Genomic DNA, 12,778 nt, shown 5'->3' on the forward strand with positions numbered 1-12,778 from the left:
CTTTATCCAAAAAACCCATACAAGAAATTATTTCTGGAAGACAAAAATTGTGAAGTGTCATAATTCATGAACAGTATAACTATCCCACCTGAACATAGTGGGAGCTTTTATAGCAACAGAGAATTTTATACTTGAGTTATAAAAAAGATTGTATATTAACATTTGTCTGTATTTTGCATAACTTAATAGAAGAACAGAGTTTCTGAAAAAAGTGTCATTCCTGTTTCAGATTTAGGGTGCTTAACTGACTAAAAACAATTGAGGCTTAAATATATCAGTAAACACAAGTGAAGACTAGAAGAGTTAACTTTGAAGTTGAAAATCCTAGAATTATTTTAATGTCATAACTCCACACTATATTTTGCAAATTAAAAACTGGTTTGATTTTTTTTTTCAAAAATCAAAGTAGATTTGCCGACCTTGAATGGAAGCTAAAGTTAATGGTTTCAGCAGCATTTTTCTCTTTCTGTGTTTCAGTAAAAATAGCCTGTTTTAATTGCTCAAAATAAATTCTATACTGCTATATCAACTCACTGTTAAGAATAGGAGAAAATACTGCTAGTTAAACAACAATTACTAAATTGCAATTTGGCACTAAAATAATTTTCTCTGTTTCTTAGTGTGTTATTTCATCTGTATAATATAGTTCTATAAGAATGATACATTATTGTACATCAGAAGTACATTTCTTGCTGAGGAAGTGGGACATAATATGATTTTAGATAATAACTTTAGGCTAGGTGTGTTTCAGCTGAAACATACAAGAATTAATTGAAACACTAAAGGTTGAGTTTAAGCTCACTTGAAAGCACTGTGTCTGTTTTAATTTTACTAGGTGGCATAACTAAACTGAGTTAAGTAGAGCAATGTAATACTTTAATTGGATTGCATCTTTGAAAGGTAGAGCTTGTTTCAGTTGTGATCCTCATTTGATCTTTACCGTCATATCTTTTTTCATTCTTGTATAGAGAATGTATTGGAGTGATCAAAATAACCTATACCCAGACTGTTTTGCTAGAATAATATGCTGAAAAATTTTCCCAGTTTTGAATTAGTTTGGAGAATTTTCATATAGAGAAAAAGGATATAGAAATTAATAAGAATCTATTTATTAATATATGTTGTCATCACAAGTTCTCTTTATTTTGCCATAGAGGTACTAGTTCTGTTTACTCTTTTCAGCTAATAACTTCACTTGTTTTGTCATTTATCACCCTCACTGATCAAATCATTACATTATGTAATAAGCAAATTATTGTATAAATGATGTAAACTCTTTCTGATGCATTTAGTTTAAGTTAAAAGAAAGAAAGAAACAAGAGTTTCAGGTTAAAAGTCAAATATATAAAATAGGTAAATTTAATTAACCATATTTTAGATAAATTTTATAAAAAATCTAATTTACTGTTCAGCAGGTAAGCTATTTTTTTATGTGGAATTCAATAAGAGATAGACTTTTAAACTTAATTTTATTTTCACTTTTTTCTTTATGGTTTAATGTAATTCTGAGTTCTGCTTCAGAATTTAAATAAAGAGCTGATATTTTGGTTGTAATATTTCATTTGTCTTAATTTTCTGTCAAACATTCATGCAAGAAAGCAGTCCTTATTAAGCTACAGCATGCAGTAGCACTGCTTTTATAGCCAAAATATCAAGACTTACGCTCACTCAAAACCATTTCAACATATGTACAGTAAAGGCTTAAGTTGGTATACATGAATAACTTTTGTTATATTTTTCTTTACTTTTTTCTCTTCCATTGATTTCACTGCTTCTTGCCAGTGTATCAATTGCTGGCCTATTAAACTACTTTCTCTACATGCTGAAAAGGGGTTTTTTGGTTTTTTTTTCACAAAACCAGAAAGACATTCAGATTATAAGAACTTCTACATAAGGTGCTCAGTAGATAAGCAGATTTCCAAAATTATCATTTTCATGTGAGTGTGTTTGTGGATTGGTCAAGAAGGTATGTGATTGCATTGAAGAAGAACTGATTTAGCCTAGCTGGGTGTTTGAAACGAATTTGCATGTTGAAACCTTTATGAAAGAGTCATCTATTTGGTTTACTGGCAGCTCTCATTAAATAAGGAACCACTACATTTAAGGGGCTCTCCAAAAAATTGGATTGATTGCAATGTTAATGAAATATAAATCACTGTCCATTTTTTCCCCATATGTAAACACCTAAGGATTGTTCTTGTGTTGAAAAAAGGTAATCTAGTCACCATATTTCATAATATCACAAGGTTAAAAAATTCATACAGTTTCTAGTAATAAAAGTGTTGTTATGCTTGTCAGTCAGTGAGAGGCTCCCATCTATTAGTCTTGTTTTATAACAAGCTTTATGACTGATCCTCAATTTACAGTTGTCATTCAGCAGTCATCACTAACCATGGGAGGTCTCCACTCATGCTGTCACAGAAATTCATCCTATTTCAGTGCAAATCTAAATCTGCATGAAAATAAAGTCAAAATTTATATGTATATGATGTATCCCCCCACACTATTAGTTCTGCTAGTAAACACAGCATGCAAAGGAATAACTTTAAAGGAAGGATAATACCTGCTGAAAATATGTTGTAATTATTGGAGAGAAAACAACAAGAAGTAAGAAGGTCCAATGCAAATACCGTATCCTGATAATACAGTTCTAGTGGAAGTATTATAAGTATTTCAAAAAAACTAGCACATCTTACATAAGGGCAGAAAGGTTACAATTTGGATTTGAGTGTGAGGTGAGATTTCATTTATTAATTTCCTTCTTGGTACAGGAGCTATTTCCTCCTCCATTTCTTAACTTTTGTGGTAATTTTGATGTAGCTAAATACATTTTAGCATAAAATAAAACATTTCTGATCAAATCAAAGATGCGCAGACTTTTATGCAAAAAGGATTATTAGATCATTTTGTCTGACATCATATACAGGCAAGATATTTACTTATCATTTCTGCAACTGAGTACAGTGACTTCTTTTGTGAAAAAAGGTATCAGGTGGATCTTGTGCCTTGATAAATCTCCTGCTTTGGTTTCTGCTTCAGGCTATGGAGCATCATGGCTTCTCCCCCTCTCTTCCAGAGGTTTCAGTGGAGCAATGTCACCAAAATAATTTATGTATTTCTCTGTCCCTTTGAATACCTTGCTGCTACACTGTAAAGTCTTGCATTGAGACTATGTGATCTTCACAAGACAAGGAATGTGGGGGGAAAGGGAGAATGATTGCTACTAAGGTCAGCCACACCTACCCCGACTAGATTCTGGCTTCATCTGTCTATGCTCCTTGCTTCTTCTCTGATACAGGCTGGCCTCATTGGCTTTTAGTGTGTTTTCTCCATAAAAGCCCTGTAGCAATTATAGTGTTTCAAGTTTTGGCAGTTTAATGTTTATTTCTGGTATTTGTTTATCAAAAAAACGAATTGTTGGAAACTCGGTTTATTCCAATGTAGTATTCCAGTTTCTGATTTTAAAAGATTGTAAGAAACACAATTTTTTCATCATAAGATATCAAAAATATGTATCTTTCAATCTATGGGAAGAATTTGTGTTAATTCTTTTTATTTGAAAATGCATAGTAAACTGGATGCCAGGAGACTTACCATGATGATGTTCTCAAAACAGTCTGGTTATCAATGGCATAGATGCATCGCCTTTCTCAAGGACTACAGGTTTTCTTTGGTTTTGAATAAATAGACACTTGTCCTAATATGGCCAACCTCTCTGTCTAAGGCTGTCATGCCATAAATGTTTTCTGATTTGATTTTAATAGTAATCTGAATTGAATTTTCTTTTTAGTTTCTCTATTTTGGTTCTCTGGTGTGAATAACTCTGATGTATTTACACGTGGTTTTCGGTGTTAGGTGGAATGTATATATTTTAAAACTCTTTGTGACATGCTTGACAACAGATTTTTACATGGGATTTTTTGGTTTGTTTTACAAATGTGGGGAAAATGACCACAGAGAAAAAGGTTTAGAATATGTTTAAAGATGTATATAAGAGACATTAGGTATACAAATAACTGGATGATCTGAGGAAAAGATGGTAAGTTAGTTAGTTTGACCCTGTGTTGGAGAACTTCTAGCAGAGAAGATAAACACAGAGTCATAGATTTTTAAGGGTTGGAAGGGATATTAAAGATCATCTAGTCCAGTGTCCTCTGCCATGGACAGGGACACCTCCCTCTAGACAGGGTTGCTCAAGACGCTATCCAGCCTGGCCTTTAACAGCCCCGGGATGGCAATTCCACAGCCTCTCTGGGCAGTCTGTTCCAGTTTCTCACTACCCTCACAGTAAAGAATTTCTTCCAAATATCCAACCTTTGTTTCTCCCCTTTTAGTTTGTAGCCATTACTCCTTGTCCTATCACTGCAGTTCCTTAGGAAGAGTCCCTCCCCACCTTTGCTGTAGGCCCCCTTCAGATCCTGGAAGTTGCTGTGAGGTCTCCACATAACTTTCTATTCTCCAGGCACAACAGACACAACTTCCTCAGTCTGTCCTCATAAGGAAATGCTCCAGTTCTCTTATCATCTTCATGCCCCTGTGTGGACTTGCTCCAACAGGTCCATGTTCCTCCTGTGCTGTGACCCCAGAGCTGATGCAGCACTGCAGGTGGGGTCTCACCAGAGCAGAAGGGCAGAATCCCCTCCTGGCCCTGCTGGTAGCACTGCTTAGGATGCAGCCCAGGACACTTTTGGCCTTCTGGGCTGTGAATGCACATTGCCAGCTGTTGTTGAGATTTTCCTCAACCATGACCCCCAAATCTTTCTCTGCAGGGCTGCTCTCACACTTCTCCACCCAACCTGTAGCCTGGGATTGCCATGGCCCAGGTGTAGGACTTCACACTTCACATTATTGAATTTCATGAGATTTGCATCAGCCCGCTGAATTGTCAAGGTCCCTTGGGACTTTGGCAATAACATTACATTTGAAAATTTGGGAAGGAAAAGGTAATCTGATTTAACTCCAAGCATTTTTTATTTTTCCAGTCTGTCTGTGACTGCGAGGTGTGCTTTTTCTCCCAAACAACTCCGTATGTTCTTTTATAATCACTAGAAAACATGCTGTATTCATTAGTCAGGATTCATGCCTTATGTACCTGTAGACTACTGGTAGTGTGCATTTGCAGCAGGTGTTTTGACCCGTATCCATTACTATATTAAACTTTCATATTTACAATTTAATCAGGGGAGTTTTTAGTTTCTAAGTTTTTAAGGTTTATCAGCATTCTTTTAAGGTCAGCTTTATGTAAAATATTGCACTAATTTTACTTTTTTCTTCTTCTCTTTCTGCATATTTACATTTCTTTCATTCTGCAGATTTAAAGAAGTATCTTTCTGTCTGTCTTCATAGTATTGTGTCAATATTTTGAGCAAAATTTTGCAGATTCTGTTTGCAGATGTTGCTACAGCTTTTTCTATTGACAGGAATGCAGATCATTTAGATTTAAGTTTCCCAGCTGTACAGGCTAGATTGGAGTTCTCCTCACATGGTCAATATAATTTCATTTTCAAGCTTGTTTCTTGTGGGCAAGCTTGTCTGCCTAACACAACCCTCTAGCACAGATTTCAGAAAACAATAGGACATACATGAATACTCTGTCCTGAAATAATACTGAAAGCCAACATGAACCATGCATGTTTGTGGCATCCTAAAAGGCTGAAATTGTCACATTTTCAAAAAGGTCTGTATCCATTTATCCTGTATTTTCAGATTTGTTCTGCCTTATTTAGGTAGGCACAATTGCCACAAGTACCCAGGACTTAGCTAGCTGTACCACCAAATCAGTCTTTCTTGTACACATATGATGAATTAGTAATTCCTTCATAATGGAGCATTGTGATGATAGCTGCTTTAGAATTTCACTTCCTTTAAAGCCTGAAAGGGTGAACCTTTGGAAGTGGATAAAGGGCATTGTGAATGAGAGGTGCCTGTGGAAAAAGAGACAGTAGCTATCTTTTTTCAAGATGTTGCAATAATATATTGAATACTAAGATACCACCTGCCTGCCCTGCTGCTGGTGGAGTGTGGTTTTCAAATGCAAACAGATAAAGAAAAAATAATTGTAGGCTACCCAGATTGATCACTAAACCTCAGGACTTCAATTTCTGCACATTTTTTCTTTTTTTTAACTCCTCAGAGCAACGTACAATAAATATTTTGTACTAATTGTTAAATTGTTAGTTGATCATGGAAATTGTTAGTTGAATCATATAGAAAAGCACTATTTCTTTCTTCTTCCTATGAAGAAGGGAGTGTTTGCAAAGTGGGTTTGGGATGTTTGCTATGTCTGTGCTATATGCATTTTAGACTATTATGTGTCATTTGTTGATCTAGTTATATGTTAATAAATACTGAGACATAACCTAGCAAAAACAGTCAATAACTTCCTAATCAGTAGATCATGTAAGGATTACATTATAGATGCACATACTGGGATCAAACTGCTGAAGTTTTTAACCCTAGGAGAATATCCTTATTCCTTAAAGATTGTGTCAGAGTATAAGGCAGTATTTTAGCTTGCTAACAAAATAAATTGAAGAAATTCACAATCATAGTTCTCTCATCTATCATGCTCTTAATTTAGTGACTACCTATGTTTATAACAGTACATACTGATTAGTGTTCCTACATGTAGTGTAACATTTAACATGGTTTAGTTGGAATTGCAGTAGGAGTGATAGTGTACATTTCAGTTATCAAAAATTTAAATAAATGCTTTTAGTCTTATTAAGACAAGAAAAGGGGCAATGTATGACTGATCACATATTCAAATAAGTGAAATTCTTCTTATTTAACATGTCAGATAAATATGTAGGTAGTTGTGCCTGGAATCTCTCACAGCTTATTGTTAAAAATGGAAGGGTATCAGTCTTCCTTTTGTATTTATACAGAATATAATTTTAAATGTTGAAATTACTTTCATCTGTACACAAAATATTATAACAGTACACACTGTATTACCTGTGTAGTTATTCTGTGTTTGTGTTTAAGTGCTATTTTAATAGAGATATAATGTTCAGTTTTTTAGAGCCCAAATAAAAGTCCCTGGCCAGAACTTAGAACCTAAAATCTTGAAGGAATAGATCCTTCACTTAAGGAACAGATCCTTCACTTAAGGAACTTTTTACTCAGGTAGCTTCTATTTCCTGTACACAGATGTCACATAGAGCCTCCTGAATACCCAAACCCTTGGAATAGCAGAGTAGAAGAAAATAAAATATTTCAGCTGTGAGGGACCTACAAGAATCATTTAGCCCAACTGCTCCACTTCAGGGCCGACCCAAAGGTAAAGCAGGCTCTTAAGGGGTCTGTCTAAATGCCCCTTACACAGTGATAGGCCCAGGGCATCCTCAGGCTTGACCACCCTCTCTATAAAGAAATGCTTCCTAGTGGCGAGTCTGAACCTCCCCTGGTGCAGCTTTGAACCATTCCCACACATCCTGTCACTGGATCCCAGGGAGAAGAGATCAGCACCTCCCTCTCCACTTCCCCTCCTCAGGAAGCTGCAGAGAGCAAGGAGGTTGCCCCTCAGCCTGCTCTTCTCCAAACTAGACAAGCCCATAGCCCTTAGCAGCTCCTCACAGGCCATGGTGTCCAGTCCTTCCACCAGCTGTCTTGCCCTTCTCCAGACACCTTTGATGACCTTCCCATGGTTCTGAGATGGTGGAGCCCAGTGCTGGAACCCAGCACTCGAGGGGAGGCCCTGCCCTAATGCTGGACACAGAGGGACTGTCCCCTCCTTAGAGTGCCAAGGTTGGTGCACCCAGATGGGGTTTGCTACACTCAGATGGGGTTTGCTGCAGCCAGGATGGGTTTAGCTGCACCCAGATGGGGTTTGCTGCACTCAGGATGGGGTTAGCTGTACGCAGGATAGCATTTGCTGCAGCCAGGATGGGGTTTGCTGTGCTCAGGATGGAGTTTGCTGCACTCAGATGGGATTTGCTTCACTCAGGATGGGGTTTGCTGCAGCCAGGATAGGGTTTGCTGCCCTCCTGGCTGCCAGGGCACACTGCTGGCTGCCACAGAGCCTGCTGCCAACCAGCACCCCCAGAGCCCTCTCTGCAACCCCAGAGCTGCCCCTCTCCCAGTTTAGACTTGTGTCTGGCATTTCTCTATCCCAGGTGCAGAATCTGGCATTTTGACTTGTCATTTTCATGTCACTGGTGATTGCCCAGTGCTCCACTCTATCCAGATCCCTCTCTCTGTAAGGTCTTTTGTCCCTTAGGACAGTCAACAGCATCTCCCAGTTTGATAACATCAGCAAACTTACTAATGGTGCATTCAACTTCTGTATCCAGATCATTAAGATTCTGTTAAGAATGAACAGAACTGGCCCTAGAACTGAGCCCTGTAGGGCACCAATAGAGTAAAACAAGAAGCAGCCGAAGTTTTCAGAAAGGACAAGTGAATCACTTAGTGTCTAAAAAATTTGTCTTCAAATCAATCATATTTTATGCTCAAAAATAGTTAAAGAAGTAATTTTACAACCTATATGCAAAGAGGGTTTCTGGGATTGTAGAGACATCTGTCAGATAAAGGTGAAAGTTCATTTTATCAAAATATCATCTAAAAATGGTGAACAAAATAACTAGTAGTGAAAACAATTTCTCTTTAAGCCTGTCCTAGTAGAATATGTGGAGACTCATTTTTGATTTAGATCCCATTTCTGAGCTTGATAAAGTAATTAACATGTTTTAGTGGTAACCAGTGTTGCTTGGCTTACGTGATGCACTAAAAGTGAACAAAATTCTGTGCCTTCAGTGGCCATAGTAATGAAATCTAGTACAAGAAATTCCATCCCAAATTATGAAAAGCCCAACAGTTACCCCCAAAAGCCATGGAATCAATATGGCAGTGAGGAGTCAGTGTCATCTGCAATGCCACTTTTCAAGTGAAATTACTAGAGATGCCAATTTTTTTAGCAGATTGATTCTCTGAACAAAGAAGACCACAAGTTGCAGCAACAAAATGAGGGTAGGGCAGTAGTGGGAATGAGCAGCAGGCAGTGTAACCCTGGAGTACAGTACTGCTGTGGATTAAGCACTGTGGTACATGTGACCTAACATTCAGATTTAGGATTTAAATGTCTGAACACTCTCAATTGTTTGATTGTAGTATTTTTTTAGGAAGGGAAACTCTCTGTCTACAATATATAGCAAACTGATCTTATGATGATTTTTTGAGCTTGTAGTTTTTTTTCTTGAAGCATGCTTTTAAAATTCGATCTTTCTGTGTGATTGAATACTTTGACCTCATGGTATTTTCCACTGAAGCAAGTCAGGGAAGAAGTCAGACTGCTGAAAGAAACAGCATTATTGCCAAGCAAGAATGTTTTCTTACATAGTAATTGTATATATTTAATAATGTACCTTTTTTTAAAGACTTGCAAAGCTAATATTACACAATTAAAAGAAATTACTCCTCACAGCTAATATATTAAAATACTTGTCAATTGTCCTGGGAAAAAAAGGAGAAACTAGTTTTACAGGTAAATTCAAATATCAGCCATATAGTAGTTTTCCATTTCTACTATACACAGAGTAAATTCAGCCAATATTGATAAATTATGTCATTAAAATGATAATTAGTACTGTGGTATTTGAAGTATGATAGAGAGGACTCACGAAAAATGTTTACAGAGATAATTATAAGTATTTTTTTAAAAGGTTTAAGTGGTGGTTCCATTGCTTTCATTTCGGCCATTTATTGTAGCTAATAATTGTGTGCCTTTTCTTACTGTGCATTCCATTGTCTCTGTCATTTTCATTGTTGGTTTTTGCTCTTCTGGCCCCCAGAAAAATTACACTTAGGTTTTGGGTTTTGTTTTTTAATGTTGTTGCCAAACTGTTCAAAATCAAAATATCCATTGTTATTTAAAAGGAAAAGAAAGAAAATGGACATGAGAGTAACCACACATTTGCATTTGAAAAAAATCTACTTTGTATTTTAGTTATGCTGTGTTTTCTTTTCCTTTTTAAATCAAAATTATTGTGAACAAATCTGCTTTTCCAAAGGCTGGATCCTGCAGTCTGTGTAACTTCTGACTTTCCATTTACTTTGACAGCTGGGGATCTTCAAAGGATGCTGGCAGGAGTGAGGGTTGATATCCTGTCCCAGTGAAGCTAATGGTGTAAAGCCTATTGATTACTTTGGTTTGGGATTTGATTCTGTGATTTCAGATAGTTAAAGTTTTGTTTCTAATTCAGTTCTTATTGCAAGCTCTGCATGTTTCTTCCTGGTATAGTTGAAGGGAAAACATCTGGAGGTTTCCCAGAAAATCATTTAGGGATTTTTTTATTTAATTTTTTTTTTTTTTACTTTAGTGATTATGTTTTTGTTTTATCTAGGTTCTTTTTATTTCAATGCAGCTCACTAGTAATTCTACCTCTTTGAGCTCATTCTGAGCAGCTTGGAAGGTAAAATGAATTTTGAGGCTGTGATCCTGCAGTATATATGCTAGCAAAATTGGATATGTGCAAGGACTTTCTGACCTCATTGAGGAGGCTTGTGTTCACTGGGACTCTAGAATGAGGCCTTTTAATAAAAGATACGCCCTAGCCAGGAATAAAGCAGGCATTTCTGTTGATCTGTAAGGAATCTGTCAAAACTTCTCTGATCAGGCTTTTTTACTATCCCATCTTGAGTCCTTTTTTTAATGACATCTATTATCAGATTGAAATGGCGATTGAGACACTGCAAAAGTCTGATGGTCTGTCCACTCACAGAAGCTCTCTTCTCAACAGCCATGTAAGTTGTCTCTTCTTCACATACACTCTCTCTTGCTTGTTCTGCATGCTTAGCCTGCCTCTAAATGTTTGTTTTATTTTATTATTACTTTTTGCTCTTAATCTTCCCATCTTAGTTGCTTGTAATCTTCTACTACACCTCCCATGGCTTTATTTTGTCAGATTAAATGTCTTTATGGTATATTGCAGAGTGTTACCTGTTTCCTATGCTGTACACCTGTGTTAGGATGAGTTAACACATTTGACTGTTTTGCGGGTTACGGTGTAAATATCAAGCTAAGGTTCAATTAATTCTAAATTAGCTGGCTTTTGTCATTTTAAATACAATTGTCTACATCATAAGAACTGTGTACCATATACTGATTTTGTGGTATGTGAAGAGAAAGAGAAGAAACAATCAGCATACCTAAATAATATATTTAGGTTATTCCTAGGTGCTTCTTCATTTATTCTGACTAGTGAGTTTATTTTGAAATTACTTACGAATCCTAAGGATCCTCCTGACGACCTGGTAAAAACTGAAACCAGTGCCTTAATTTGAAGTACACAGAAATGTGTTATTCATCTGCCTTTTATTTTGTTCTTACCCTGCAAGTCTTACAGTTAAGAGCTTTTCATAGTCAAAGCTAAAAGATATTTGGGGAAAACATGATCTCCAAATATAGTGATTAGTTCATTATATATAACTTTAAAATAAAGGAAAAAGACCAAGTTAATTTTAAACTTATTATATAAAATATTATAATATTATTACTTTGTAAGTTGTTAGTCTTTCTGAAATTTTTTTTCTGTTGGTTCTTATAGTTTTGAATTTTGTATTTTTGCCATGTTGATTGGTTTGTATTCATATTACTTTTTTTTTCCTTCTCAGCTTTACTTATTATATAAATTCAAATACCGTTATTGCTTTACAGAAGAAATTGAAATTTAGTTTGCAGTCTGAATGTAGAATATGATGGTAGAGACTGTCCTTTGGAAATCAAACTAAAAATGTATGCTTTAGAAGGTTTGGGTTTGGATTTGAATTTTTTTTTTTTTTTCTGTAGGGGTCTGGTTTTGTTGAAGTTAAAATTTAAGATGTTTTGTGGAGAATTTAGGCAAACCTTTTTTTGTTTAATCTAAAATTTAAAGTGGAAAACTGTATTATAAAAAGTTACAGGAAATTATGTACAGAAAGACATTCAGATTCCACCTTGTGTGCTTACAAAATAATTATTTTAAAGATAAGGTGGTATCAAAATTATTATTTAAATAATAATCGATATTATTTGACTAATAATATCAAAATAATTGTTTAAACGTCATTTTTAACAGACCGTAACTTTTTCAGGAATGTTTTAGAACTATCTAGAAAGACTTAAAACACTAGAACTATTCTAAGTTTGTGCTTAAACCTGTTAGGAAGTCCATAGTCTTTGTATAAAACCAGGAAAGATTACAAGATAAGCTGCAGTGCCTCTGTAAGCTGTGTTTCACTCATTCCTAGTTCTAGGCACTATTCACAGTATCTTCCCAATAACAAGATTTGCACAGAAGATCAGTCTTTCCAGCTGTGAAGACTTACCGTGGTATTTCTTGACTGTGAAGGCTTTGTGAAAAATACTGTGATAGGGATGTATCTTTGACTCTGTGGGGAAAGAAAAATTTAAAACAATCCTTGTACACATTTTTATGGCAAAAAGTCTTTCCTGCTTTTGGTCATTTTGAAAGAAATTTAAAATCTAGATCAAGCCTACAGGATGCTTCGGCTGCTTTTAAAGCAATGCTTATTGTCTTTAAACTCAAGGACAGTGTAAAGGAAGTTTAAGTGTAGATGTATTCTTTGTCTCTTTAAACTTTTCTTGAATTTGCCTTGTAATTGTTTGGTTTGACATTGATTAAAATAATTGGCTTAACAGATTTTAAAATAGAATTCTAAATTGTGTTTTTAATTAACTTATACACTTAGCAGGTGATAAATTAATTTGTTAAAATATTTTAGTTTGGGATTTAAACTTTCACCCTTTGATACCTCAATGAGGTTTTGTAGGATTTTT

General features: G+C 35.6%; 1 protein-coding gene across 4 annotated transcripts in view; it reads left to right on the plus strand.

The window, feature by feature from the left end:
* RFX3 (regulatory factor X3) overlaps window positions 1–12,778 on the plus strand; it is a 105,475-nt gene that overhangs the window by 66,427 nt on the left and 26,270 nt on the right. For 3 of the 4 annotated variants that reach the window (XM_038123611.1, XM_038123614.1, XM_038123612.1), the window contains exon 5: window positions 10,669–10,743. The exons of the other annotated variant lie outside the window; for it this stretch is intronic. In XM_038123611.1, coding sequence (XP_037979539.1) covers window positions 10,669–10,743 — 75 coding nt within the window. The remainder of the gene's footprint in view (window positions 1–10,668; window positions 10,744–12,778) is intronic. 4 annotated transcript variants of the gene reach the window in all.

The sequence above is a fragment of the Motacilla alba genome, chromosome Z (assembly GCF_015832195.1).
Source record: "Motacilla alba alba isolate MOTALB_02 chromosome Z, Motacilla_alba_V1.0_pri, whole genome shotgun sequence".
NCBI lineage: Eukaryota > Metazoa > Chordata > Aves > Passeriformes > Motacillidae > Motacilla > Motacilla alba.